The 27,879-nt window shown below is 38.1% G+C and overlaps 1 protein-coding gene and 1 long non-coding RNA gene across 5 annotated transcripts; one reads left to right on the top strand and one right to left on the bottom strand.

Moving 5' to 3' along the window:
- Positions 1–73: 73 nt before the first annotated feature.
- csnk1a1 (casein kinase 1, alpha 1) lies at positions 74–27,670 on the top strand. Of its 4 annotated transcripts, none has more exons than XM_079892905.1 (11): positions 74–745; positions 1,104–1,210; positions 7,400–7,526; positions 8,146–8,244; positions 10,500–10,583; positions 12,311–12,450; positions 15,747–15,825; positions 16,210–16,284; positions 16,829–16,935; positions 17,095–17,207; positions 26,182–27,670. In XM_079892905.1, exons 1-11 carry the CDS (start codon positions 623–625, stop codon positions 26,187–26,189), a joined length of 1,062 nt encoding a protein of 353 aa, XP_079749031.1. In that variant the 5' UTR covers positions 74–622; the 3' UTR covers positions 26,190–27,670. The 4 variants fall into 4 exon arrangements, with proteins under 4 accessions (XP_079749031.1, XP_079749030.1, XP_079749033.1 ...); XM_079892904.1 differs by having other exon boundaries at positions 17,095–17,243; XM_079892907.1 differs by lacking the exon at positions 10,500–10,583.
- LOC307171344 lies at positions 19,750–19,955 on the bottom strand. Its single transcript, XR_013823535.1, has 2 exons — positions 19,891–19,955; positions 19,750–19,858 (listed from the first exon to the last, which is right to left on the bottom strand). It is a non-coding gene; the product is annotated as an uncharacterized lncRNA (long non-coding RNA).
- Positions 27,671–27,879: the final 209 nt, after the last annotated feature.

Raw genomic sequence — 27,879 nt, 5'->3', positions numbered from 1 at the left:
CAATTCTCCTGCGCGCCCTCGTGTTTCTCACCGCGCATTCCCGCAGCCTCGCTGACATCACGCGTGAACCCCTCCCCTGCCCGCGGCGGCGCGCTTTAGCGCGGTCTCGTTCCTCTCCTCAGATCAGCAGAATCTGTTCATCCCGAGACGGACAAGATGGCGAATTGAGTGGGTTGCGCTTTGAAGAGAAAGCAGCGACTCACATAATTTCTTCAACATTAAAACGTCGGTTGCCTTGATGTACGTTCGAATAAGCGGGAAAGCGCTTCTTTAAGAAGAAAAATCGCCCCTCACAGCGAGGTGATACGAAGAGAGCGTCGAGGACATCGACTCCTCCGTGTCCTTTCAGGCTAAGCTGCTAGTCAGCTATTCGGGGAATTGCTCAAGAGAAAAAAACATCCTCAACCTCAGGGGAAATAGCTTTGTTTTTTACTTAAATGTCGAGGCAACAAAACTCCTATTGAAACCAATGTCCGTTATCATCTTCTTTTCGGCGTTGTGAGTTAAGGACACAGCTAGTGAGACCCGTTTTAGGCGAGCTAGCATTGTTTCTCCTGGATTGAAGAAGACTGAAAACCTCACCCGTTCACACAGTTTCAGAGTAACTCTCGGATTTTAGGACATGGCCAGCAGCAGTGGCTCTAAAGCCGAGTTTATAGTCGGTGGAAAATACAAGCTCGTTCGTAAAATCGGATCCGGATCCTTCGGTGACATTTATTTGGCAATCAACATCACAAATGGCGAGGTAAAGATGAAATGGATGTTTAATTCATGTGCTGAATGACTGGGATAAGAAGATTGAGGGGTTTATATATAAATGTCCAGCTCATCACATCTGATTACCTGGACGTACTTCATATGATATGACCACCGAAAAATATAGTATTGAAAGATTACAATATTTAAATGACTAAAAGGCTTTACTATTTGTGGGAACTCAATCAACGATGTTTCATTGCGGTTTCCCAGAACAAGTAACGTTAATAAAAGATCATGTGCTCTCAAATACTGAACCAAATTCTAGTGCTATGTAAATCATCTGTATGTAGATAAATATAACTACCAGCAGATAAATAATATAACTTAACTTTGAATATTTTCAGGAGGTAGCTGTGAAATTGGAATCACAGAAAGCCAGACACCCTCAACTCCTATATGAAAGCAAGTTGTACAAAATTCTCCAGGGAGGAGTCGGGATCCCACACATCAGGTGAGCACAGATGTCTTATACGTGAAATTATCAGTTTTAATCAGATGGGGTAACATTAACTTAGCTGGACTACGTTAGTTTTATCTGGCTTAAAGACTAGCATGAGATCGAAAGTAACGGGTCGAGTACAAAGTAACTTACACGTCCATCTACGTATCATATCTACCTCTACGCATAATACTTTCCTTATTATATCATATAATTCTGTATATATACCTTTTCTTTATCGTTTTTTACTTACGATAGTGTCGACATGCTAACTAGCCCGGTCATTAGCACTAGCGTTTCTATCAAAACTGTGGTGAAATTTGCCTTTATAAACATTGTGTTCTGTATAATGTTTAATATTTTAGTGTAATGAATGAGATTTGATCGCGAAGTGTGTGTTTGTGCGTTGCTGAGTAATGAGTAATGAGCGAGTGGGAAATGGCCGCTGCTCTTTTGTTGTGTTTGTTCAACATGTCCTCCCTCTCGATCAGAAAATGGCGGATGAGGGAAAACAAGTTTCAGGGCCTAGTGCGACTGCTACTCTCTTCTCAAGGTGACTGAGCCAAACGAGCGCTGGTATTAGTTTTAGAACACATTTATAATTGTATAAAAGAGCTCATCTTTGATGGGAGGCTTTCAATAACTGATTATAGATGTATATTTGAATAAACATAGTGACTGTTTTGGTTTCACACAAAATGGGTAGAGGTTGTCACGTATTCTTCTGACACGTTTTCTGATTTGGATGTTATCGTTGAAGGTAAATTACGTCACATGTTTCACATTTGAGAGCAGAATTTCCCTACAGGTTAAAGTTTCATGGTGGTTGAGTTTGTGTAATGATTTTACTTAGCTGTTTCCTTGTGCCAATTATGTTGGGCTTTTATAATCTCTTGGTATTGTCATATATGAACTAATTTTAACCCTTATCCTGGGACATTTGAGAGGCTGAGGGATGAGTGGGCCTAATCTTTCATAAATCTACTCCGATCTAATAACTTGGCATAAAAACGTAAATCATTTTTTGTCTTAAAGTAACATGGTAGTTTGCTGTAAGAAAGTTACCAAACCTGAGGTACATGTTGAGATAGGTCTATGTTGCATGGCATTTTCATGGAAGATCGGCTACAAGTTTAAAATTTAAAATAAAAGCAATGTGTCAGTTATTTTCATGTTAATTACCCTGGCACCCAGACAGATATGTCTTAAGCCCTATTTGGACAGGATTAGTTTAACATGGAGAGGTGGGGTAAAGTGATTATCACCAGAGTTTCTCAGTGATTTTAGTCCCGTCTGAATGTGGCATCTAAGTAATCATTACGGGCAATGTCAGTAAAGATTACAGCGACTTTTACCTTCTGGAAAAATGACCTCAGGTAATACTAATCCTGTGCGAATAGACCCGCTGTAAATATGTACGTAAATATTCCGTCATCTCCTTTTCAAAAGTAGTTTTCCGTGGTTTTTCAAGTAAGAAGGCGCTTGAAAAAGCTTTCAGTTGCGTTCTAGGCGGTGGGACGTCAAGTCTGTGGCAAAACTCAAGTGTTTCCCACATAGGCTACCATTCAGATCAAAATGATCGAAAGCACGAAACATCTTTTAGCGTTAGGTAAGTGCCTATTACCAACATAATCCAATCTGAAGTTAATACATCGTTCGACCGGACATAACTGTTTTATATATATAAATATAGGTTATATGTTTGCGCAAGTGATATCAGGAAGCAACGTAATACGCACATGACAACAGGAGGGTGATGGCGGTGTGCAAATTGAGTTACCATTCCCACTTCTGCTAGTTTTACTGAGATATCTTGTCCCGTGCGAATTGGCCATTATTATTACAGACATCCTGTGGTAAAATTACATTACTCCATCTACCCTTGTAAAGTTAATCCCATCCAAATAGGGCTTTAATCTTCTGAACCTTCCCCTCTTGGCTCTCTCAAGATGAATTACTGTGGTATTTATGCATTCAAATTTAACTTTATTGCAGGCATAGTCGATGGAAAAGGCTGTTATTAACTGGAGGCACAAACGTGACAACGTGTGACCTTTATCACAATATTGATTCATTGAATATTTCAATAAAATTGTCATATTTCTATAAATATATTTCTATTAAAATATATAATTATTATGGTTAATATTTCTATCATGAAGAGTGTTTTCCACAATGATTTGCATGACCAAATCTGTGTGGGGAAATGTTTTGCCCTTGCATTTATTTCCTAATTGCTTTTAAAGGGTTAGGTCACCCAAAAATATAAATTGTCATTTGCTCACCCTAATGTCGTTTCAAACCAGCATGACTTTCCTTCATCTTTGTCAAAAAAAACCCCCAAGATTCGGCACACTGCCACTTCTTCTCACAAGGATTTATTAAAATGAACGTTTCGACCCAAAGTGTCTTCGTTAGGCCTGATGAAGAACCTTTGTGTGAAACTCATTTTGAGTTTGATGCTTCATTTGATCGAGCACCTGCCAAACGTTTTTTTGGATATGTGCACAATTTCTTTTTGAATTTCCTTCATCTATGGACCTGAATAAAAACCTAAATTCAATCTGTTCATCATAAAGTAAATGTGTCTCTTCAGAAAATGACTTAACCACTCTTTTCAAATGGATTTGTTTTACGATCTCTTTATGAACTTTTCGAAGCGTCAAAGTGGTTGTTACAAAGCTATCAATGGAGGGACAGAAATGGCTCAGATTTTATTAAAAAATCTTCATTTGTGTTCTGGAGATGAATGAAATTATGGGTTTGGAACAACATGAGGGTGAGGAAATGATGACAATTTTCATTTTTGGGTGAACTAACCCTTTAATTCCTATTAAAATGACAATTTTGTCTATGAAAATTCACTGAACATCGGTAAATGTAACAGCACCTTCATTTCTTGCAACATTTCATACCAACTTGTTTGCTGTTAACTGCGGTTTCTTTTCTTAAGTTGTCATAAATGCTTCACCAGCCATGGTTTTTGTTGGGCATTAGTTTCTCATTTCACTGTAGACCGTAATATATCATTTAGTAAACTAATCCAGCCGGCAGAAGGTTTCCCTAGGTAATAGTAGTATTAATGTGAATGCCCTGCCTTTGCCATCAATGAACTGCCATTACAGATTGCATTTAGGTGTCCATTTCTATGGCATCTCATGCTGACAGCAGCTTGGCTGATTAGAAATCGGAACTCTTAGACCTTAGCTTGTTATTTAACCCTGTGCAGTTAAGAGTTAGGTAACCCCTGTAATGGTTGGATGGATTTACCTAACACTTTAAGGACAAGACCATAGAGGCAGCCATTAGTTATAACTAAAAAGCATAGCATATTAAACTTCCCCTCTGTTTACTCTTGCTTTCAGTCTATGTGTAATTTAGGTTGTTTATAATTACTGGATTGAATGGGGAAGATGCTGGTTGTTGGTTTCTCATCTTTATTTTTGTGCTATTTTGGCTTATACTGGTTTTAAATGAACGAATTAAAGTTTCCAGCAGAAAGGATGTGTAAAAGTACTGGTTTCAGTCACTGGTTACTAGAGCTGGGAAAACCTGTCATGCAAGATCCCCCTCCCCCACACTCCCTAAAACCACACACTGCCTTTGCTAATGAAAGAGAAGAGCTTTGTGTGCTCTTCAAAGTCTTTTATGCAAGCTCGATCACAAGAAAGTGTGTCTGCACTTTTTTTGAATATACTTTTACATCAACACCTCTGTGCGATTTAATAAACTCCCTTGTTTGAATTTAAAATTTTCAGGCGAACTACAATGTTTAAAGTTCCCCCCTTAGTTTTGCTTTGTAAAGAGGAAATGAGTGTCCCACAGAGAGGCCTGTAGTTTCCGCAAGCAAGAGATTACTGTTGCTATGAACTTCTGTAACCACTGTGAATAACAGTATACTTGTTAAACATGAGGTTTAAAACAAAGAAGTTATGCTTGTAGTATACATTACAGTATTTTTCTTTTTAACTTATGGGACGACTTTCCTAATCTTCACTATTTCTGTTTTTGCTTTTGTATTCTAGGTGTCGCTAAAAAATGCCTAAAACTGAATATTAGCAAAACTGTGTTCACTGATTTTATGAGCGGTTAGCATGGATGCGATTGCATCCTAGGGCCTGTTTACACCTGGTCACTTCATGCGTTTTCTGTGATTGGATAGCTATCTGATCGTGAAAGGACCAGGTGTAAGCGCCCTCCGAAATGCGTTTCGAGACATATTTAAATCCGATCACTCAAGCCACTTCAGGAGATGCATCTGAGACGAATCTGGACAAGTGTAAATGCATCTGGTTGTTGAAACCACATATGTAAGTTTTACTCCTCCCGAAATGTTAAATAAACGTGTGAGCGTGATATAGACTTTGACATGCTATAGCCAGATATGACAGCGCTACTGCTGCACGCATCGCCGCAGATGAGTAGCCAATGCATCAAGCAATGTGCAAACTGCCGCTAATGAAACTGAAAGTCAGTCGCAGATGCTCAAAACACAATCATATTCATTAAAAGTAGAGAAACTGTGATCTTACCATTGCTGATACTGCTTTCTTCCATATTGCAGTCTTTGATCTTGAAATTAGCTGACGATAAATAAAATACAGCTCATATCTGTTGCTTTCATTGACGTGAACACCGTTAAATTTGCATATAGTGCAGGAATTGAAGATCATATTTATATTCGTTTTGAGGAGACACATTTATATGGCTAAGTGGAACCGTTTTAACAAATCAGTAAAAACGCATGAAGTGACCAGGTGTAAGCAGGCCCCTACATATAAGCATCGCAAGGATTAGAAACTAGTTTGTGGTCCAAAGTACATTTTGTATTGTCTTTGTGAAATGGTAGATGTTGGTTTGCTGGCATAGTCGGCCAAATGGACACTAGTCTACTGCTGCACCTTATTTCCACAATACCTCTTTGTTTAGGAGACCCTCTTGCATGATGGTTGCTTGGCGACTGCTGTAGCAATGTGTTCACTGAATGTGCGACTCTTTTGAACCTCCACCTGCTGAGCTGTGTATCAGAGTCCATGTTGTTGAAGCTTCACTAATATTTTTAAGAGGCACTTGGTTGATTCTGTGCAGGCTTTTGCCATAAACTATTTAAGCATTGCCCTAATACTCTACTTTTTTTGTCCTGAGGGGCCCATCCATGTTAGTGTCTAAAGTGGTTGGTTAAAGACTAGTGTAACGTGTTATATAGTTGTTACTGTGGAAGCTACACAAAGTCATGTCACCAAGCTGGATATATTAGATGCCATTGTCCACAGGGTGTGCCATATAACTCTGGCACTTCCTTAACTGATAAGATTCATGCTTTGTCTGAATATAACTTTGTCAGCTATGTTCAATTTTAACTGTTTTAATTTAGGGCTGGGAGTCGATTAAAAGAAATTAACGAATTAATCACACAATTTGCTGTGATTTTAATCACATTTTCCCCCAAGCTTGTAATCATCAATATTTAAACGTAGAATTGCCTAATTAAATTAAACACAAAGGAAGTATATTTTAAATAATATTTTAATGACATCTTGTGAACTGTAAACAGACTCTCCTCAGAACCACAGAGTAGTTGTTCCCATCAAATAAAATGCGTGCAACAACATTATAAATATATACTGCAGTAACGTGGATTGGCGAGGCCCTCCTGTTGCCTCGCTAGTTATGTTGCTTGCACCTAGGTGCTTTGCTTTTAAATAGTATATTACAGACGAATTGCTTCTATGGTATTTGAATTCAGCTTTGCAAATTGTACACAGCATCTTTGTTTTGGCAAACGTGCCATCAGGCAACTTTTTAAATGCAAACATTCTTCCTAAAACTCCATCCTTGTCCTTATCCATCATGACAGGGTGACTTGGTTCAGCACACTCACAATAGCAGCCGCAACAGGAAGTCATTAAAACAAGGCAAAAAAGTGCTGCTATTAGTTAGTTTTTAATGTGTTAAACATCTCAAATTAATCGCAAAGATTAACGTGTTAATTCCCCCAGCCCTAATTTAATTGCAATTTTCTTGTGCTTAAATCTCATCTTGTAAACTTGCAAAGTTTCATGCATCACTGAATGGACTTGAAGGATCAGCTCTTTTTGAGAGAAGCACAGCTTTTCATAATTATATTGCTTTTGTAATGATTGTCATGCAGTCTTGAGTGTCATCTGCTGGTGTTTATTGATATGTGATGCTGTTTTTCAGGTGGTATGGCCAAGAAAAGGACTATAATGTCCTAGTGATGGACCTGCTGGGGCCAAGTCTGGAGGATCTCTTTAACTTCTGTTCCCGCAGATTCACAATGAAAACTGTCCTAATGCTTGCAGATCAGGTAATGATTGGTTAACTGGCTACCTGGCATACCCCTCATTTATACTGCACACGTCTGCGGCGCATTACGAATCCGACAAGGTTTTGTTCCGTCCTCTACGCAGTGCCAACTCACACCAGGAGCATTTCAAAAGCGAAGTGGATTCGCGAGACTACGAGATTTGCCTGTCCAACGTTGTTTTTCTTGACTTTTGGTGTTGTACCATGGGTTAGTTGGCGAATTGGTTGTTTTGTCTGGTGTTATTGTTTATTACTATGCCCTACTTTTTTGAGCTGTGGCCTTCAGACAAATTTAATACACATAAAAATAAAGATTTAAGATAAAAGATTTGTTGCTGTGTTTTAATCATTTAAAGTACGTCCTCAATTATCTTGTATCTATATTTCACATACAGTGCCTGTGCGAATTGGATGCGGTGTCCGTCCAACATAGACTTCTGGGACGTGCAGCGGCACGGCTGGTATTAACAAGCATTTATTAGAGTGGCCGCTCTCAGCTCCGGTGGCCGTGTCGGAGCCGTAATGTGCCGCAGACGTGTGCAGTGTAAATAAGGGGTCATAATAACAAACATTGAATGGTCCTGTGGCATGATCTTAACCTGGTTGTTTTGCTTTCACAGATGATCAGCAGAATCGAATATGTGCACACGAAAAATTTCATCCACAGAGATATCAAGCCAGACAACTTTTTAATGGGTATTGGCCGTCACTGTAATAAGGTAAACTTTCAACATTTCCTTATTTAGAGAAAGACAGTCTGATTTAAAAGTGACATGGAGGATTGACTGCAAATAAAACTGCAGATCATTAAGGTTTCCTGTTACATTGAGACTTTCTCATGGACGAACACTGGCTTGAGAGCCTGTGATAGTTACGTTTGATGTCGCTCTGCTGATTCGGGATGGCTGGGTTGTACAAAGAATATTTAGTGGGAAATTCTTAGGATCAGATTAATAAAACCGCAGTGAGTCCTTAGACACAATGTTTACAGCTTAACTTATTGATGGTTTGAGAATCACCTGACGGTTGGGCTGTGGACATCTGTGGACATGGATTGTATGTCTTTCACTCCTCAAATGGAACTTGTGCATGATATGTGACTTGTTGTGGTTGTTTTATTTTTCTCCCTCCGACTTAGAGCCTTTGAAGTGCTTTGCACAGTTTTATTTTTCTCTATTCAAATGTACAGAAGTTGCCTGATTTGTATTTTGTTTCAGATAACTCGTAATTTTTGAGCCCTTGCAGACAGGCAACATTTGGCAAAGTTAAAGCATCATCTGCTAAATAAAACAATGACCTTCCAGCTCTGATGGTCGTCTAACAGTTCAGATCAGTTTCCACTACAAATTCTGGTACATTTTGGTACTTCAGTGAAGCCTGTATTACCATTTTTGGCAGTGCTGTCTGGAATAAATGTTTACCATTGTGTGTCTGTGTGAATGCCAGCCTCAAGCTTTTATTTTTATACATACACATGAAATCGTCACCTTTTTCACTAAAACTGGATGCACACGCTCTGCTTTTGGATGTGTAGCTGTCGACATCCACCCTGGAAAAAAAATCATAGTTAAGAAGTGCAGTGTACTCAGCTGACGTGAAGATCTGATTTAGCTATTGCTTTGCAAAACCCACTGTCCTTTGGTGAGGAATCAAAAGGCCTATCAGCTAGCATTATCCACTGCTCTCTGCTTACATCCCTCATACGATCAATACCACTCTTGATCCAGCATCCAGTAAAACTTTTTTCAAGAATAACACTGTTAACTTGGGGAAAGAGTAAAGCATTTGGACATGTCTTGACCAAGAATGGTGCAGGTCAACATGTGACATCAGTTCAACACAAGAGTAAGTCTAAAAATGGAAGTGTTCAAGAGAATTGTAAATGTTTCATGCAGTGATAATTTCCTAGATTTCCTATAATTTCCTAGAAGGTTCAGATCCAAATATTCCCGCGTTTAAAAGCACTATGCTTTGCAGAAAGTTTGAAATAGTCTCCTCGCACACTCCCCCACTCTCCTGTCACAATGTGGATAACCGTACTCAGCTTGGCACCATTGTAAACTAATGGCTTGTTTTGTTGCTTTACCCTGGGCTGCTCTATTGAACTCTTCAATGTCACTTCCACCGAAGCTGTCCCATCTTGTCTTTTGTAACTATACTAAAACATTTTTATTTTTATTTTTTTGCAGTAACATGCAGGTTAAGTCATGCACCTCTTAAACTGCATGTATTATTTAATGATCCCTACCTGATTTGGCCTCTCCACATGCCAAAGTATTCTAGCCTCTTCCTTACTGTAGGTGGTCCAATGATCTGTTAAACACAAAAAAGCAATATTTATCATTCACAGGAGTTTAAAGGCGTGGGGCGGTTTTGGTTGGTTGCATTTGTTCTCAAAGCTTCTCATGCCTAATTTTAAAACAAGTGCCCATTGTAGTGAATGTCCTTTAGAGTTTGCCCTTCTTAACCCTAGTTGTGCCATTTGTCTTGTTCGCCTCATGCTAAGGTGGGCTTAGCTGTTAAGTACTGTATGGCACAGCTAGCGTTAAATGCTGCCGAATGTTTATGGATAAAGCCTTGGCAAAGTCAAAAAAGAGAATCAGGCTTGGGGACAATTGGTATAGATGACATGAAGAACACTGGGTTGGGCGGCCAGAGGTGCCATGTACAGTTTGCCTCTGTGGCTCAAGAACCGATGAGGCAAGCCGGCCCTGCATAATATGGTCTGAAATAAAAACAACTATCGGTATTATCTGAGCCTGTGCTTATGGGAAGACGTCTGCCATTAGCAGAGCCTCCTGAGTTTGAGCTAGGAAGCTTGCTGGTGGTTGAAGATTGCCTTAGGCTTTCTCTTCCCCTCCCTCTGCTCCTCCTCGCGTTCTTTTTCTGAGCCTTGGTGTTGCCTGTCTGCGCTGGCCGTGTGCGGTTGTCAGCAATACTGTTTGATGCACTGCACCCTCTATTGTCTGTTCAGTGTTTAGAATCTCCAGTGGGGAAGAGGAAAAGAAGCTTGGCTGTTAGTTCTTCTCAGGATCCATCTTTCTCAGGATTAAACCAGGTCTGAAACCACAACCACCTAATCGCCCAAAATTGTTTTGATTTTATTTATTTTTTTCCTTTTGGAGTTCTTTATCCCATTTAATTTTGATTTTCAACAATAACCATTAACGTTTGTTGGCATTAAACCAGACACACATGCTAAACAGAACTAGAGATTAAACTCCTAATCCAGATCTCTGTACAGGCAGGTGAAGGACTTGTCACTTCGAGCGAAAATAGGATGATTGTTCTCATTCCTAGTCAGTTATAAAATTCTGTCATATCATAATATGCCCTTACTTTATCCTATTCCCTTACTTTATCAGTGCTAATGATGTATTTGGTGTAGGAGAATTTACTTTTTTCCTTTTAAATTAGTTGGAGGTAGACAATGCCCAATGCTCTTATTGTGATTTGTAATTAAGTCTTTTTGACAGAATAATTTGATTGGCCTAGTTTCACTGCATTGGGTGCTTGTTCTTGTTGCAGAACACATCTTTCAGTTTATTAGCAGTGCTTTTGTTTCCTGATCCAGCCATCTAACATTGGACTATGCTGTCAGAATGTTACCTAGCTTGCAACCATTTGCACAACAAGCCACATGAAAGCTGTCCTGGAATTGACAGGGTTGACCTTTTAAACACTTGCTTTATAAACTGTTGCTTAAATTGTTGCATGTGTTCATGTCCTGAGTTATGTGCTGATGCTTATTTAAATGTTGAATTCAGGTAAATAAAATAGAATAAAACATAAGTTCTCAGCGCCTGAAGTCATAGATTGTCTTTGGGCATAACAGCTATTTGTAGTCCTCTACAGAGCACTGACAGGCAGTTAAAATAGCAAAATATTAAATGTTTGCGTGGGTTTTCACAGTGATAGTTAAGTACTTGTACTTTGGACTATTTCAGAGGAGAAGGAATCTTACATAATTTGAAAATGCTTAAATCATTTTTGCCAAAAACACTTATTTAATGCTTCCTCTTTATTGTTAAGCATCATGGGTTGCTGATACATTAAGTCTAATTTGTTTTCCATTGCTGGGGACTCTTTTAGGTATCTTTGCTACACTTGTTTTCAGGGTATTGTTTTTACACAATTTAAAAAAAAAAAGTTGAACAAGGTGTAAATCAGTGTTGGCTTTTTTTGGATCTATAGTAAGCCTTGGTTGTGTGTACCTCTTTTCTCCTGACTTGACCTAATAGAAAGGTCTAAGTGGAATTGCATGGTTGGCGTAACTAATTGCCTTGACGAGGAAATACTTTTCAAATCCCTAGTTGAGCCAAGCAAACAGTGGCACGGCTGAGTGGATGCGTTACAATATGGCTGCTACCTCAGTGAAAAACCAGTTGGGTGAGGCACTCTTGCAGGGACTGCGGCCTGTAGGTGTGTGTTGGACACTGGATCTGACTGGCTTTCCACTAATGAGAATGAATTTTTTTTTTTTTTTTTAAGTCAATGACAGGCTCTTAGAGCTGACTCTTAAATCGCTGCTTGGATAAAGGGTGTGTTTCCTTTCCCAGTCAGCTTAATTTGCGTTGTAGACTCTGACCCCATTGCTTCATTGACTACAGCCGGTGGATGTCATGTTTTTGTTCTAAGCTCCAGGTAATAGGGCAGAGAGCACACTGAATGAAGTTGGAAGAAAATTTAAGATGATTTTGCGGAATCAAGTGATTTTTCTTGTTTACAGTCAGTTCTAAAAATTAAATGTCAGTGTTTGTGCTTCTCTTTTTACTTTTTATTTAGTTGTTCCTCATCGACTTTGGTCTGGCCAAAAAATACCGAGACAACAGGACACGACAGCACATACCCTACAGAGAAGACAAAAATCTCACAGGCACAGCTCGCTATGCCAGCATCAACGCACACTTGGGCATCGAGCAGAGGTGAGCGATCTTGCCTAAACATCCTTTGTATGTGGAGATGCACCGATCGACCGTCCAGAGACCGGAATCAGACGATTTTCCGCATTCTCGTCCTGGATCGGTGAACGACCGGTCAGTCTCACGTCTTTCCGATTCCGACCCAGTCTGTTTTGTTGCCAGCGGCACAGGCAATAACGCTCTTCTTTCCAACGGGAGAAATGACACACACTTGAAGTGACTCCTCTCACTCACTTGTCTCGTTCGCCCTGTTAAATAGTGCTTGTATTGCGCATAATTGTACTAATTCCCGCAGGTTTCGGGCTCAAACCAAAAGCACGCTCCACTGATCTATAAAAGTGGCATGCATTAACTTGTAGCGACTCACAAGCTGTTTGAGAGGCAGCTTAAAGTACCATAATTAATGGCTTACTGCGCTTAAACGGTCAAATACACAAATTGTCAAAATGCCCGTCTTGGCGAGTATTCAGTTAAACGCAGTCAGTTGTGGGACTCAAGTAGTTGAGAAAGATAATGCATGTTGTGTAACAGTATATTAGATCTGTGCGTAAACTCTTAAAGCTACACTGTGTGATTTTTACCCCCATCTAGCGGTGAAATTGTATATGACTACCCAATGAATTTTAGTTTCTGTTCCTCTCAATTCCGAGGGCGTTTTTACTCCTACGGTGGCCGTATTATTCCAAGATTAACATGGCTTCCAGTTATCACTTCGTCCATGACAATAATAAACAATACGTCTAAAATGAATAAAACTACAGGACAGATGTCAGGAGGTAAACGTCACCCTTGGAATCGGCTATCCCAGCATAATCAGATTAGGCTAACGTTACAATGTGTACAAAGTAAAAGCAATTAAAAATAACTAAAACGTTCAGTGTCCTTTTTTATATATAGCTTAAAAAATTGCGCCTTTAAAACTATTCATTACCTGTGATCCGTCGCAGCACAGATTTATGTTACAAGGTAAACAATACTTTTTCACCATTGACGCGAGGATGAAGTTATACTAGAGGTCGTTCTGGCGTTATGCACAACCATGCTATGGTTAGACAAGCAACTATAAAACTTCGAATTTACACAAATGAATTACAACAGGCTGAATTACCTGTCGAGAAGAAAGCAGGCAACCTCGGCGTCCGTTTTAAAATATTTTCTCCTCATGAGCTCTTTCCATCTGGGAAAAGTTACTCCAATATTGACTATGGTCTTGCTGATTTGTCTGTCGCGTTGACGTTTTAATTATCTCTTTCAAATGTGAGTACGCACACACACACACACACCACACTATCTTTCAAATCTGCCGGCACTCGCGAGCTCGCGAGTAATCTCCCCCTCGCATTCGTCACGGTGTCACTGAGTGAAAAACGCAAAAGGCGAAGCTTGAATTTACAGGTATGTCCCTCTTTGGCTAATGTAGTTTCAAGATGGAGGGGCAACATGGCGACCGGCATACGAACCCCTTACCCGTATGTATTTTCAATGGCAGATTATAAACTTAAGAGAATACTTTATTACTTGAAATAAGTAAATATACATTAATGAGCACATATATTTTTGAAAGAACTAAGTGTTTTTTGCTAAGAATCAACTAAAAAAGTTACACAGTGTAGCTTTAAAGTAACAGCAGCCTAAAATTCCTGCTGCTGTCTATCATGTTAATACAAGAAAATCAGACAAAGAAAATAACTCTCTGCTCTTGACTGAATAACTTTTGTAACTTTAATTGTAAGCATTAATCTCTATTTAATTTTTACAATGAAGACTATCCAGTGTTATTTTACATTGATTACTAATTACTATAATTTCTGTAGTATTTCTTATCTGAACACCAACCTACTGTTAGACCCACCTGAAAAACTTAAAGCTGTGTTTTTCATATCTCTCTATTCTATTGCATTTATTTGTGCTGTTGTTTGCAATTTTATTTGTTCTTATTACTGACTTTATACTTTTTTTAATGAAAATAAAATTTTGCATTGAAGAAAAGTAGATATTTGTTTGTATATGCTGTCAGTTATAGTTCTTAAAAAAAAACGGATTTGTTAAAAATCTGTATCTGCAGGTCACACTTACAAACAAATATGAATCGACCAAGAAAATTGCAATCGGTGCATCTCCATTTATAATTGTCAATTTATTCATTTTGCTCATTGTGCTTAAATTTGTTATTTCTGTCAAATTATTCTGATAATATTAGTATGGATAAAATACTAATAATATAATCTGATAAAAATATGGATAAAATCTATGAAATTAGACAAATTTGAAATCTTAAAAACTTTTGAACCTTGTGCACACCAAGGCTGCATTAATCAAATACAATAAACTGTAATATTGAAAATATTCTTACAATTTTATTGAATTTTTCTATTTTAATGCATTAAAGGAATAGTTCACTTTAAAATGAAATTTCTGTCATCATATACTCACCCTCATGTTGTTTCATACCTGTATGAATTTCTTTCTTCTGCTGAACAGAAAGGAATATATTTAGAAGAATGTCAGTAACCAGACAGTTTCTGGGTCCCATTGACTTCCATAGTATATTTTTTTCCTACTATGGAAGTCAATGGGACCCAGAAACTGCCTGGTTACTGACATTCTTCTAAATATCTTCCTTTCTGTTCAGCAGAAGAAAGAAATTCATACAGGTTTGAAACAACATGAGGGTGAGTATATGATGACACTATTCACTATATAGTGAACTATTCCTTTAAGTGTAATTTTATTCTTTTGATGGCAAAGCTGAACTCTCAGCAGTCATTACTCCAGTCTTCACTCTCGCATGATCATGATCTTACTCCAGTCTTCACTCTCACATGATCTTTCAGAAATCATTCTAATGTGATGATTTTGTGCTCAAGAAACATTTCTTTTTAATGTTGAACACCATTCTGATACGTAGTTACTTTTTAATGAATATAACATTCAAAAGAACAGCATTTATATTTGCATACTTGCTGAATAAATGTTAATTTCTTTGAAAAAAACCTTTCTAAGCCCTCAACTCTGAAGTCTTTTACAAAAAGTCACAGCACCTTTAATTCATAATCGTGACATTTTGCAATCTTGAGTGATTGATAGGCTTTGCTTGCCTTGCCCTTTACTGGAGGAGTGGCATGTCAGTGGTCAGCAAGTTAATTTAGGGGGTGCTTTACTCAATCACCCCCTGCTTATATTCTATGCACTAATTTTGCATTTTAAACATTAAGTTTTATTTTTATTTTTTAAATGATCTGCACTCAGACTTGCTTAAAAGCCCTTTGGCTTGACTTAATCTTATTTCGGCTTAACAGTCGTCGAGATGACATGGAGTCACTAGGATACGTGCTGATGTACTTCAACAGAACCAGCCTGCCATGGCAGGGACTGAAGGTAAGCAGGACCAAATGCACACAGCATGTCTTTTATATGGATTTCTTTTTGAAAAGCATGTCAGTGACCTTTCTGCTGTTTATGGTTTGAATATAGGTCATGTTAAATATGAACCTTTAGAAATACTGTCTATATATAATTGGAGCAGGTGAATTGTCCTTAATGTAACTGAATATTGCTGTTTCATCTTTCGTTTTTACTGTGCAGGAAAAAGCATTGAACTTATTATTGCTAGACAGTATGAAACAGGCCAACAGGTGGTGCCTAAAAAAGTGCTGTAAATCTTACAGCTGGGTTATTTATGGCCCCCAGCACTGGGATTGCACACTGATGAACAGTCGATACTGGATCATAGTGTGCAATGGTTTAATTTTTTGCCCACAGGCTGCCACAAAGAAACAGAAGTATGAGAAGATTAGTGAGAAAAAGATGTCGACCCCTGTTGAGGTGTTGTGTAAGGTATGTGAAATTCTACATCCACACAGCAAGGCTTTTCAAAGGTCTACTCTCATACTGTGCTTGCTGGATACGTGCTACAAACATCTGCTCAGTTTCAAGGTGGTGATTTAATTCTGAAATCCATAAATATACAAATTAGTTTCATCCAGAACATTGAATACTGATAACGAGTATACCATTTTGGATAGCTTTTTAGATGGTGGATAGTTTTTTTTTTTTTTAGGTTTTTTTTTTGGGAATGTAAATAAATGTTTCAAATTTATGTTTGGATTCAGTTGTCAAATCAAACATCTAGTTGCTTATTTGAAGCTCTGATCATTACTCCCCAGGCTTTTCTGTTCTGTTCTACATGATTGTAAACTCAGACAGCTTGTATCCTGTTAACAGTGCCAGCTATTTATTATAATACTAGGATATAAAAAGTCACTTTCATTTTTAATTTCCCCAACTTAAAAAGGAGCAGGTTAGATTGACATGACATTTATGGTCTTTGGCTAGTTTTGTAATTTTGTGCTATTGTAACATGAGTTGGCTCTTTCTCCAGGGGTTCCCAGCAGAATTTGCCATGTACCTGAACTACTGTCGTGGGTTGCGGTTTGAAGAGGCGCCTGACTACATGTACCTGCGTCAGCTTTTCCGCATTCTTTTCAGGTGCTTGACAATTTCCTGCATTACTTCAACACTCCCAACTGGGCCAGAAACACTAAGACGCATCCTAGTCACAACTTGTTTTCCGCGTCTTTTTTGCAACATCGAAAGTTAAGTGAATGGTTTGAATGGGTGTACTCACTCCTGCTTAATTTCTTCCAGGACTCTGAACCACCAGTATGACTACACATTTGACTGGACCATGCTGAAGCAGAAAGCAGCACAGCAAGCGGCCTCCTCAGGGGGACAGGGGCAACAGGCACAAACCCCCACAGGCAAGCAAACTGACAAACCCAAGAGTAACATGAAAGGTTAGTAGCAAACAGCCAAGCGACGTTTTCAGTGCAAAAACAGAGACACCAATTGCTTACATTTGTGTAAAAAAAGAAAAAAAGAAAATAAAAGTGGATTTGGAACATTCGCTCCCCAAAAGATTCATGAAACACGAAATGCCAAGAAACGGTGTTAGTTCAAGGATGCACCCCACTCGAGAGGAAAAAAAATTTCAATTGGTATGTTTTGCAAAAGCAAAGACGTCCTTGGGAAATTTGACTACTAACTTTGTACCAAAAAATGTCTATTCTTCTCTGGGACGAAGGGTTGGCTTCATAATCTTTTCTGTGAATGTCAGATAACCATCCCTTGAATTAACCCCTTTCCAAATGGGATGCTCTATTTGACACATTTCTCCCAATCATTGTTCCTGGATCTAACACTTGTTAGTCTTGATTTATAATGGTCTCTTCAGTACAAATATATATATGTGGGAGTGATTTCTAACCACAGACTAACCAAGACCATGTCATTTCCACATCTCTTCATCGAATCTTACTGTACTATTCTATATGTTTGGTGTTAAGGGAACTGTACTGGTGTGCTGTTAAATGTTCTTATGATGAATCGACAATGATGTTTTTGTGATTTCTAGTTGTGCATCTACTTTCCAGCAAAATGCATAGCCTTTTCTAGGCATATAGACCTGGAGGCCATCCATCATTTTATGTTTCCTAAGGCAGAACTGTTGATGAGGGATGTTAATGAGCATATAGAGTATGTTTTGCACTACATTAATGATAAGTAGTCCTGGTCAGATGGTGTAGGCTTTAATGTAGTCTAAATCTGTTGTGCATCTAATGCAGAGTAGGCTTGACACTTAGAAGGGCACAGTTAAGTGGAAAAGCTGCTTTCACTCCTCTTCCACTGCGGTGTCCTTTAGTGCCCTGTTAAAGTCGGACTACAGCGGTATTCGGTCTGGGCTGCGTCGTGCATTAGGGTGTTTCTTAATGGTACATCTCAGTGGTTTTAAACATCTACATCATTCTACCTAGGAGTTTCCTTAGGTGCTTAAAATGGCAAATAGTCTTAAATTTTAGGGTTGTGCTGATATGAACATCTTGGCTGATATGATGATTCTTTATATTTATATAACTGATATATATATATATCGGCCGATGAATCAATCCAAATTTTTATATAATTTTTGGAAAGCCTAATTACTAAAACCTTAAAAGCTGTGTCACAAGCACTGCAACGAAATTCAGTAATTCAATGTAATACAGTAACAGTAGCCTAGTTTATAACAGCAGTGTTTCCTCTATGTTGATTAGTTAATGGCGGCCCGCCACGGCAAAATTTTTGCCGCCACGGTAACGTTAGGGCTCTACAGTGCGACCATTTCACTCGCATTTGCGCCTAAATATGTCTGTGTGCGATCATGAAAAGATATTTAGGCGCACTTGTGCGACTGACCCGATCGAAGATTTTTTTTTTTGGCAGCCGCCAAAGCGTTTTTTTCGTCCCGCCAAAGTCTTATTTGACCGGTGTGTAATGTAGATAAACTGCTGCGCTTGTGACAGCTGGGCGCATGTTTAAAAGAACGAGAGAGCGAGAGCGCGCGCCCTCTGGTCGCGTGTGCGCGAGCACTCTCTTTGCGAAGCAAGGTTCCACGTTTTAATGAATGGTTAAACGACTGATCTTTCCAACACTGAACTCACGAGACGTCTGAATCGGTGTATAACAGATCGGTAACACTTTACAATAAGGTTCCATTTATTAAACTCTAGTTATAACTACATTAGTTAACATTAACTTTTAATAAACTGCACTTCTACAGAATGTATTAATTTTTGCTAATGTTCATTTCAACATTTAATAGCCTACATTATTGAAATCAAAAGTTGTATTTGTTAACATTTAGTTAATGCACTGTGAACTAACATGAACAAACAATAAACAGCTGTATTTTTATTAAGATTAATAAAGATGAATACGTTCAGTAACATGTATTGCTCATGGTTCATGTTAGTAATAAACTAATGTTAAATCAAACCATATTGTAAAGTGTTTAAAAAAAATAATTTACAGAACAAATAAGAACGTAAGGTGTGCTTACCCCCTTTAGTACAGCCTATATGGTTAGCTAGATTTAGCCTTAATAAACTACAGCATTTACAACTGAATGGTAGCCTATTCAATTGTAGATGGTAGAAAATAAGACTATTAGTTAAAATAAACTTTTTAATGCTACTTTTTCTCCCTGCTTTTTTATATTGATATGATTATATACCAAAATAATCTATTAAAGAAGGATTCTATCTTACAAAGCTATGAAATCCATAGGTAAAATCACAGCTTTTTTTTTTTTTTTTTAAGTGTTGGCCACCGAAGACCATTTTTGACCCAGGTAAAACCCTGCAGGGCCAACAATGTTTGTGTGCGGACATTCACACTTCAAGCAAGAATCGCTAGTGAGGCACGAAATGTATGAATTTAGTTTTTTTTTTTTTTTTTTTTATGCAATTTATTTATGACAGCCAGTGTAATTGTTTTTCTAAAACTGAAAATATTTAATGTTCATAAGGTAAACTTTTGTCACACAATGTGGCACAGTAATATTGTGTCGTTAAAGGAAAAAAAAAAATTTGGACTGTGCTCCTAAATTTTTTTAATTAGGAGCACAAGTGCTCCTAATAAAACAAGTTACCATAAAGCCCGGGCTGTACGAAAGCCGTCTATCAGCAGTGATTGTTAAAGTGCATGTCGGAGAATCCCGCGGATAATCGCGCGGTTGTTCGGACAGACCTGCCCCCACTGCTAAAAAAAATCCTAAAGGAAACACTGAACAGTGTACTTTTTGACACTCATATGGCCAAATTTCTTAATAAAATGAAATCTATTGCCTTACAAAAAATAAAATAATGGCTAAATAATGCAAACAAGTCATTGGACAACATTACTTGCCTACAAAGACTCAATGCATGTGCCATGGATAAATAAATTGGAATAGCTTCTGCACAGGCAATAATGAAATGATGTTAAACCACATTGATGAAAATATGAGAAATAAAACTGCTATTTACTATTAATAATGCATTCAGATTGACCTGCGTGTGCTGTAGCTGAAGAGCTAAACCAATGCTTGTGAACTATTAAGCTTTGTTAGCAGGTTAATTAACTAAATTGATTACATCCTATATGAGATTAATCACATTTTATACAACACAAACATATTACAACTTTTATCTGCACAAAAAAATGCATGTTTGAGCTGCATGTGCTTAAGTGATAGATGATCGCAGTACTACTGTGTTAATTAACTTAACCAAACTCATCCTATATATATATATATATATATATATATATAGGTCAGCTAGTCATGATGGCGTTTTTGATGTGCGTTTCCCATAACGTGTTAAAATAAACAACACTAATGTTGACTAGCAGGCGATCGTAGCAACAACATAAAACATATTAATTGTAGTCTTCTATTGACCATTCTAATTATAAGACATACTTACAGGTTGTCATTCACAAACAGATTTTCTTGACAAAGTTGAAACTGCTCCATTTCAGGAGAAGATTTGTGTGTAGCCTGCTTCATAAAATGTGCAGCGCACAGATAAACATCGGGATTATAATGTTCAGGAACAGTGTTTTAAAATAAATTTTACCCATTCTAAGTTCTTAAGCCTTAGGAAGGTCAAACAAATGAGTTGTGCTCATCCAGGCCTCGTCCGCTTTTCTGCGTATTCTGTGGGCGGGGATTATTTAAATGAGGAAAATTATGACTTCATAAAGCCCGGAAAAATCACGTTGTAGTCCAAATGAGCCGTTTGTTGTAGCTATTGGAAAGTCTATTGTTAAATAAAATATCTCCCTTTGGAGTGGACTTTTTATGCTCAAACAGCAACATTACACTCTTAACTACAGTTCAAAAAGTGAAAAAGCATAATTAGACTTTAATATATCCGCCAAATTTTCTTATCGGGCCAATAACGATGAACATACATCGGTCGATGCCAATATGGTGGTGGATATATCTTGCATCCCTACTAAATTTCACATCTGCAGACCTGATTAAACTACTTTGTGATGTCTGCTAGATTTATCATGTAACCTTGCAAATATGTTTGTAGGTTGTAGGAATATATTCCAAAATACATCAGAAATGTTCTATCTGGCAGTTGTGATATTTAAAGCCTGATCTTGTAATCGTCTATATAAGTGTATGGGATGTAATTATTATTTTTTTTCTCCCTTCAGCCCTAAACGGCCATAGAGGACGGTGGGTTTAATATAGCAACTGTGTGCCGTCAACCCATGCAGGCAGCTTTTCCCAGTTGAGCTTTGTGATCTATTTCCTCTGACGTTATACATGGCTTTTAGAATGTTTCACGGCATGTTCTTTGTTCATAAATGCACAGTGAAAAGCAGGAAGACTGTTTTACACTCGAGGTTCATCCTGAATTAAGACAGAGAACAACTGCTGTTAAAAATGGCTGGTCTAAGAATAGCATTTGCTGATGAGGTGGCATTGGCCTAATCCTTTGTGCACGCTGTTTTAGTTTGATTGGAACCCCCTTTCAAAAGCCAGGATGCACAATGTACGCTGCTTAGAAATATGATTGTGACATTTGGGTTGTGGTAACTCCATCCATTCAAAGATTTACACTTCTTAGAGGCTCAGAAGAGTGCTTAGAGTATACTGTCCCTTTAGATCCATTCACTGAATAGCCACAGCCAAGAATTTAAGTGGTGGTGCTCATGAGTGTTTGTGCTTGAAAGAACTTTATTTGCAGGGGATTGTTGGTTTCTTGGTTACCGCTGCAACTTTGTTAGTTCTGCAACAATGGAGACTCGGACCTTGCGCTGCTGTTATTGTGCGATTTGTCCTGAGAGTGCTTTGTCAGCGTTCTTCCTCGCTGTTGATGAATGTAAACTTGTCAAGCATTTAATTTAGTTTTCTGTCTTCCCCTTTTTTCCACTCCTCAAATGTTCCATTAGTGTCCATAGAAATGTCAAGGCTGTGGTAGCTAAATGTAACCATACTCGGCAAGTAGTAGCAGCTCAAACCTAACAGTCAGGTTACTTGGCAACTGGTTTGGATCATTTTTCCATTGTGGATTAGTTATAAATGACACAAGCATTGACCTAAATGGGTGATGACTACTTTTGAATCTTATTAGTTGTCATATTTATTTATTTTTTTAATAAGGAAACTAGTATATATTTTCCAAGCATTATCAATTTACTGTTGCAGCTGTAGTGTTAAAATTACCATTTAGATTTTACTCTGTCTATATTATCCTGTTTGATTTTGTGCTCTGTTTGCCTGAGGCAAAAGCACATTGATTTTTAGAAGCAGACCACAGTTGAGAGTGCTGCGCTGGAAACATTTCAGTATACGTCAAAGGTCTGTTTTTTGTTTGGTGTTGTATGTACAAGATTTGAAACTCCTTGTGAGGTTAGCAATCTCACTTTCAAATCAAAGCTTATTTTCTCAGGCAGTTGAATGAACATTAACTTAAAGGGATAGTTCACCCTAAATTGAAAATTATTTACTCGCTCTTGTAGTTCAAAACCTGTATGACTTTCTACTGTTTAAACACAAAGTGGGACATTTTTCTAAATATCTGTAAATTACGATATATTTAAAGACATAGCTAAATATTACTCATATAGATATTAGAGCTGCATGATTAAACGTCAAAATATTAAACACCCACGCTACGCTGTCTTATTCCGAAATGACAGCGATTCTGCTATGTCTATTATGCCTGTTTCACATTGCAAGTGTCAGCAGAATGTGAACAGCACATATTTTGTCGCTGCCCATGGTAATGAATGAGGGTCAGCCATCACCCTTCCGATGTGAACGGTCTCATTCATTTATATGGGTAGTGACAAAACACGTGCTACTCGCTAGAGGTGGGAATCTTCAGTCACCTCACAATCCGATCCGATTCCGATTCTGGGAGTCACGATCCGATTCCAGAACGATTCTTTATCTACCCCCCCCCCCCCCCCCATTAATTCATTAGTTTACATAAGTAATTAAGTAGTCTATTTTTTTTATAATTACAAATAAAATAAATAAAACATTAAAACTTTAAGAATTTTAAACTAATATAACTTCAAACCATATAAATAGCAAATAATAAAGAGAAGCATAGAAACAAATGACAAAGAAACAGAAGAGTGCTTTCAGTATTTAAGATTATCTGAACATTTTCCATTCAAGAACTGTGAGTGATTTATCATACTTTTGTTTTTTACTTTGACATCTTATTAGACTGAGATATCTTAGATATCTATTTAGCTGCATTCACGCTCGGATCTCTTTTTAAATACAAGTAGTAATGTGGTTTGTCCTCACCGTTTAATCCCTTAAGACATAACTTGCTGTGTTTACGTTCATTTTGCACAAGTATATTAAACCACTTACACGGAGTCGCACAGCCGCATGCGCGAGCAGTCAACACAAAGCGCGCATCAGCATTTGAAACTGAAAGCAGCCTTCTGTTAGCGAGGTTCATATTTTAAATATACAAGTCCACTGCATTCCAAACCACATAAACGCTGACTTCGTAGAGCATTAAGGAGAATATCGACGCGCGAGACAGCACACTTCAAGTGTAACATGCGCGTCTCTCACAGCGCATCCTGTACAATGAAGCCTGTGAATGTCCTTATAATTCGTTTCAACCTTTCCGAACTTTATTAAATATTATTTTACTGAAGGTACGTGTGTGGGGAATTGTTAGCAAGCAGAAGACGGGTGTTTCTAAAGCAAACTCTGCGTCATCGCACATCTGGTTATAAACTAAGCTCAGAATCGATTCTGAAATTCTCAGAATCGATCCAGAATCGTTGGAGAGAGAATCGCGATGCATCGATGGATCGATTTTTTTCTCCCACCACTACTACTCGCGCTCTGCTGACTCTTGCGATATGAAACTGTTTAAACCAAAGACTTAAGGTACTTGAGTTAACCTTTTAAAGTACGATGCAACATTCAAATCTGCGTTCGCGCTGCCGCTGATCCAGAGAGAGCATCTGCCATGTAAATGTACAGTATGATACAGCTTCACAATCACATGCACATTATTAATGCGTTATAAACATTTCATTATTTTCATTTCATTAGTTATTCAGCTGCAACAGCATGTTTTGCAAAAATGCAGAATAAAAATGTTTGCCATCTTAACTTTTTGGAATCGATAAGAATCCGCATAGCTAATATAAAAGTGATGACCAACCCTGCTTCAATGTTTTTTGTTCACAACATTTTTCAAAATAATTTTGTTTTGCAGAAGAAAATCATACAGGTTTGGAAGCACTCGGTCCTGGAGGGCCACTGTCCTGCACAGTTTAGCTCCAACCCTGATCAAACACACCTAGCTGTGAGTTGCTAGTGATCCTGAAGACATTGATTAGCTTGCTCAGGTGTGTTTGCCCTCCAGGACCGAGTTTGAGAAACCCTTCTTTAAATGGGATCTCTCTTTTTGTACTGCTTAAGGCCTCTAGCATGTTTTTTAGGAATATTGTCATGCCGCCTCCTTACATTTAGCTCTTGACATGAAGGGTTCTTGAAAGGACAGCTGCTTTGCTCCGAGCTGGTTTTATTTAACTGTGGGGGTGGCTGATCGGTGGAGCAGCTGACATGGTTGAGTCGTCAGTCTGCTGTAGTAGCATATGAATGAGTGTAACAGCCGTATCATTAGTGAAAGTCCTAACTGCCCCAAAATTACACTCAGCACTAGGGGTGTAATGGTTCTCGTAAAAAAAAAAAAAAAAAAAAATCGGACCGCACTGTTCTCCACCCACGCACTTGCACCGTGGTTAATCTCATATTTGATGACGTATATATATATAATATGGTCTGTTGAAAACGCGTAAAACAAAGTGTTCCTCTAATGTATGTTTCTGTCGATGGATACACATTCTGGCTTCCCCAATGTTACAACAGTGCTGATCAAAAAAGTGTGGACAAGACAGTCACTCTTTGTAAACTGTTCAATGCGAGTGCCGTATGTCCTAATATGACAAGTCATTTACGTCGTCATCTCCCTGTTGTTGATAGCGCATGAGCGCTGGTAAGACCTGAACAGCACACGTTGCAATCTGTGTTTAAAGCAAACACCTTTGCGTGTGTTTTTAAGCCATGCCAATGTCAACATTCAAGAACTGGGAACTGGCGCGCAAATAAGAAGTTCTCTTGCGCTTGAACGGACAAAATTTGTCCACATGCCCGTCTTGAGTATCCTAGCAAGCATAGTCGTTTATGTCTTAAGTGAGCGGTCAAGAGAGACGACGCATGTGTACAGTATCAGTATATTGGGTAAAGTGACAGCAGCCTAATATTCCTGCTGTCTGTTTTTAATGTTAATCAAACAACAAAAGACAAGAAAATCACTCACTGCTCTGGACTCGAATGGCTTTTATAACTTCAAGGATTATTCTTTAATTTATATTGTGAAATATGCAATGTTATTTTACATTTGATTGCTTTATTCAATTGTTAGACGTACCTGAAAAACCTGGATAGCACTGTTTATTTTATAAACAGCACTGTTTAATTTTATTTGTATTTTCCTTTCTGAACCGTATCAAAACCGTGACCCGAAACTGTGATACAAACTGAACTGTGAGTAATTTGAATCGTTACACCCCTACCCGACTACTCTTACGCAGTCCTTCAGACTTAACGGTGAGTAAATATTAAGTCCTGGACTGTTGTAATGAAAGAGTTTATCCCCTTTGAGCCCCTGTGTTTTTCTGAGATGCTCTGCAGCAAGTCTCGACTTCTCTGCAGAGAGGGACTGATGACTTTGCACTTTCTCTCTTCCAGGACTGAATAATGCTTTGACTGGTTTGGCCGCATTGATTACAATAGCTCAACCCCATTGAGCTCTGATCCGCTAACTCTTAACCCTCTCCTCTATATCTATCTGTCTCCCTGTCTTGCAGGTTTCTAAGCATTAAGACAATGTAATGAAGCGGAGCAGAGCGGTCGTAGCAGGATTTGCCTTCCAATCACACCCCGGCATCTAGGATCAAATTCACCTGAACCTGCCAGGCACTGTGGGCAACCTTTTTCCTGTTAAAGAACTTTTGTTCCATATACTATATATGTAATCGGTATATATAGATAAGATGCTCCGCATATATCTATATATTGGTATGTATATACTATATCCACACAGAGCAGGCTTGGAGTTGGAAGCTGTAGCCTTTTCTATTGTCCTGTCCCTTAAGACTTTTCACCCCCTCCTTCTTTGAAATGGAAAACTGTAGAAAATGGGGATATCATTGTGCACATGCCAATATTTTCCCGAGTTTTCTCCTTCAGGAAAGCTGTTTGGGGGTCCTTCCTGAATTCTTGGTTGCCCATCAGAGCTGTTTTGGCCCCCTTTCCTTTCTCGTCGTCCTCTTGTCACCAGAGTGTGGCACGAACCCAGACACTTCTGTCAGAATGGAGACACCGAGACATTTTCGTCCTTCAATTTTTTTTTTTTTTTTCCTTTCCTCAAGCAAAGTGAAACATCTGAGATTAAATCTGTTTTTTTGTTTTTGTTTCAAATGTATCCAAATAATTAAAAAGGCAAACATTGGGTTTTGTGTTTCTTTTCTAAAAAGGTAATTACGATTCTGCCTGCTGATATGTGCTAGAGAGCTTCTAATGTGAAGATTAAAAAACATTCTAGTGACTACTAGGTTTCTCTTTAGAGCACTGCATTAACTATATTGTACTTGGTATTCTGAAGTCTAAAAAAATAAAAGGATAAACTCCACAGAATCATATTCATTACAAATTAGGCATCACTCTGAACTAAACCTGTATGTTAATTGCTTAGATGAAAATTGTATGCATCGATGATCTGGGTTTTTTTTCTCTTTGGAAAATGTTAATGTTGATTGAGAAAGTGACCATTCGTACAATTAATTGCTATGGTAGGCTCAATGTTCTGTTTTTGAGAGAAAAGTGTGCTCACTCCACCCTTCCCATTACCATTTTTATATGCATATATCTTTTTTTTTTTTTATCAGGAAAAAAACATGCTTTTTCAGTTTTATAGTTGTCTTTCCCTGTATTGAATTGATCATTTTGGGGAAAGTTTTTTTTTTTTTTTTTTTTTTTGTTGCTGCTTCCCGTGGTGAAGCAAATCCTCTTGTAAAATATCTCTGGGACTTTCTCTGCAACAATTTTTCGCTGCTGTTTGGTAGCTGTCTTTTGCTTATTTTCTTTTCTTTTTTATTGCAAAGAAAATGTTGGAGGGTTTCTTTTCTATATAATTTTGGGTCTTGTGAGGCAAGAGCAGTTTGATTTTTTTTTTTGTTTTTTTTCTTTTTTTCTCATTTCGTTTTCCTCAGCCTTTAGCCAGGACAAATGCACACCAGTAACTTGGCTTTTTCTTTTTGTTGTTTTCCTTACCTCCAAACTGTCCCTCAGAACCAGCTTTAAGAACTTTACTGCTGGACATTCTATAAAAGTGTAATTTATTCCCTTTTAGCATGTCAGAATAAATTAAAATGACTTCTCAGAACTGCTGTCCCAGTCTCTGTACTTTTACTAGAATGCACATAACTCGGATTACGGATAGATTTTCCCCATCCCATTCCATTTTTTCAGGTATATGTCTCTTAAGTCTGCACAATTATTGTTGA

The sequence above is a fragment of the Squalius cephalus genome (assembly GCF_949319135.1).
Source record: "Squalius cephalus genome assembly, chromosome: 14".
Classification (NCBI taxonomy): Eukaryota; Metazoa; Chordata; class Actinopteri; order Cypriniformes; family Leuciscidae; genus Squalius; species Squalius cephalus.
The sequence above is the reverse complement of the archived record's forward strand: the minus strand, read 5'-3'. Positions and strand labels throughout refer to the sequence as shown.

Excerpts from the sequence above, each read along its gene's own strand:
- csnk1a1 (XM_079892904.1), top strand. The coding sequence starts at position 623 with ATGGCCAGCAGCAGTGGCTCTAAAGCCGAGTTTATAGTCGGTGGAAAA. Across the intron at positions 1,211-7,399 it reads GTCGGGATCCCACACATCAG|GTGGTATGGCCAAGAAAAGG; the intron begins GTGAGCACAGAT and ends GCTGTTTTTCAG. Across the intron at positions 16,285-16,828 it reads CTGTTGAGGTGTTGTGTAAG|GGGTTCCCAGCAGAATTTGC; the intron begins GTATGTGAAATT and ends CTCTTTCTCCAG.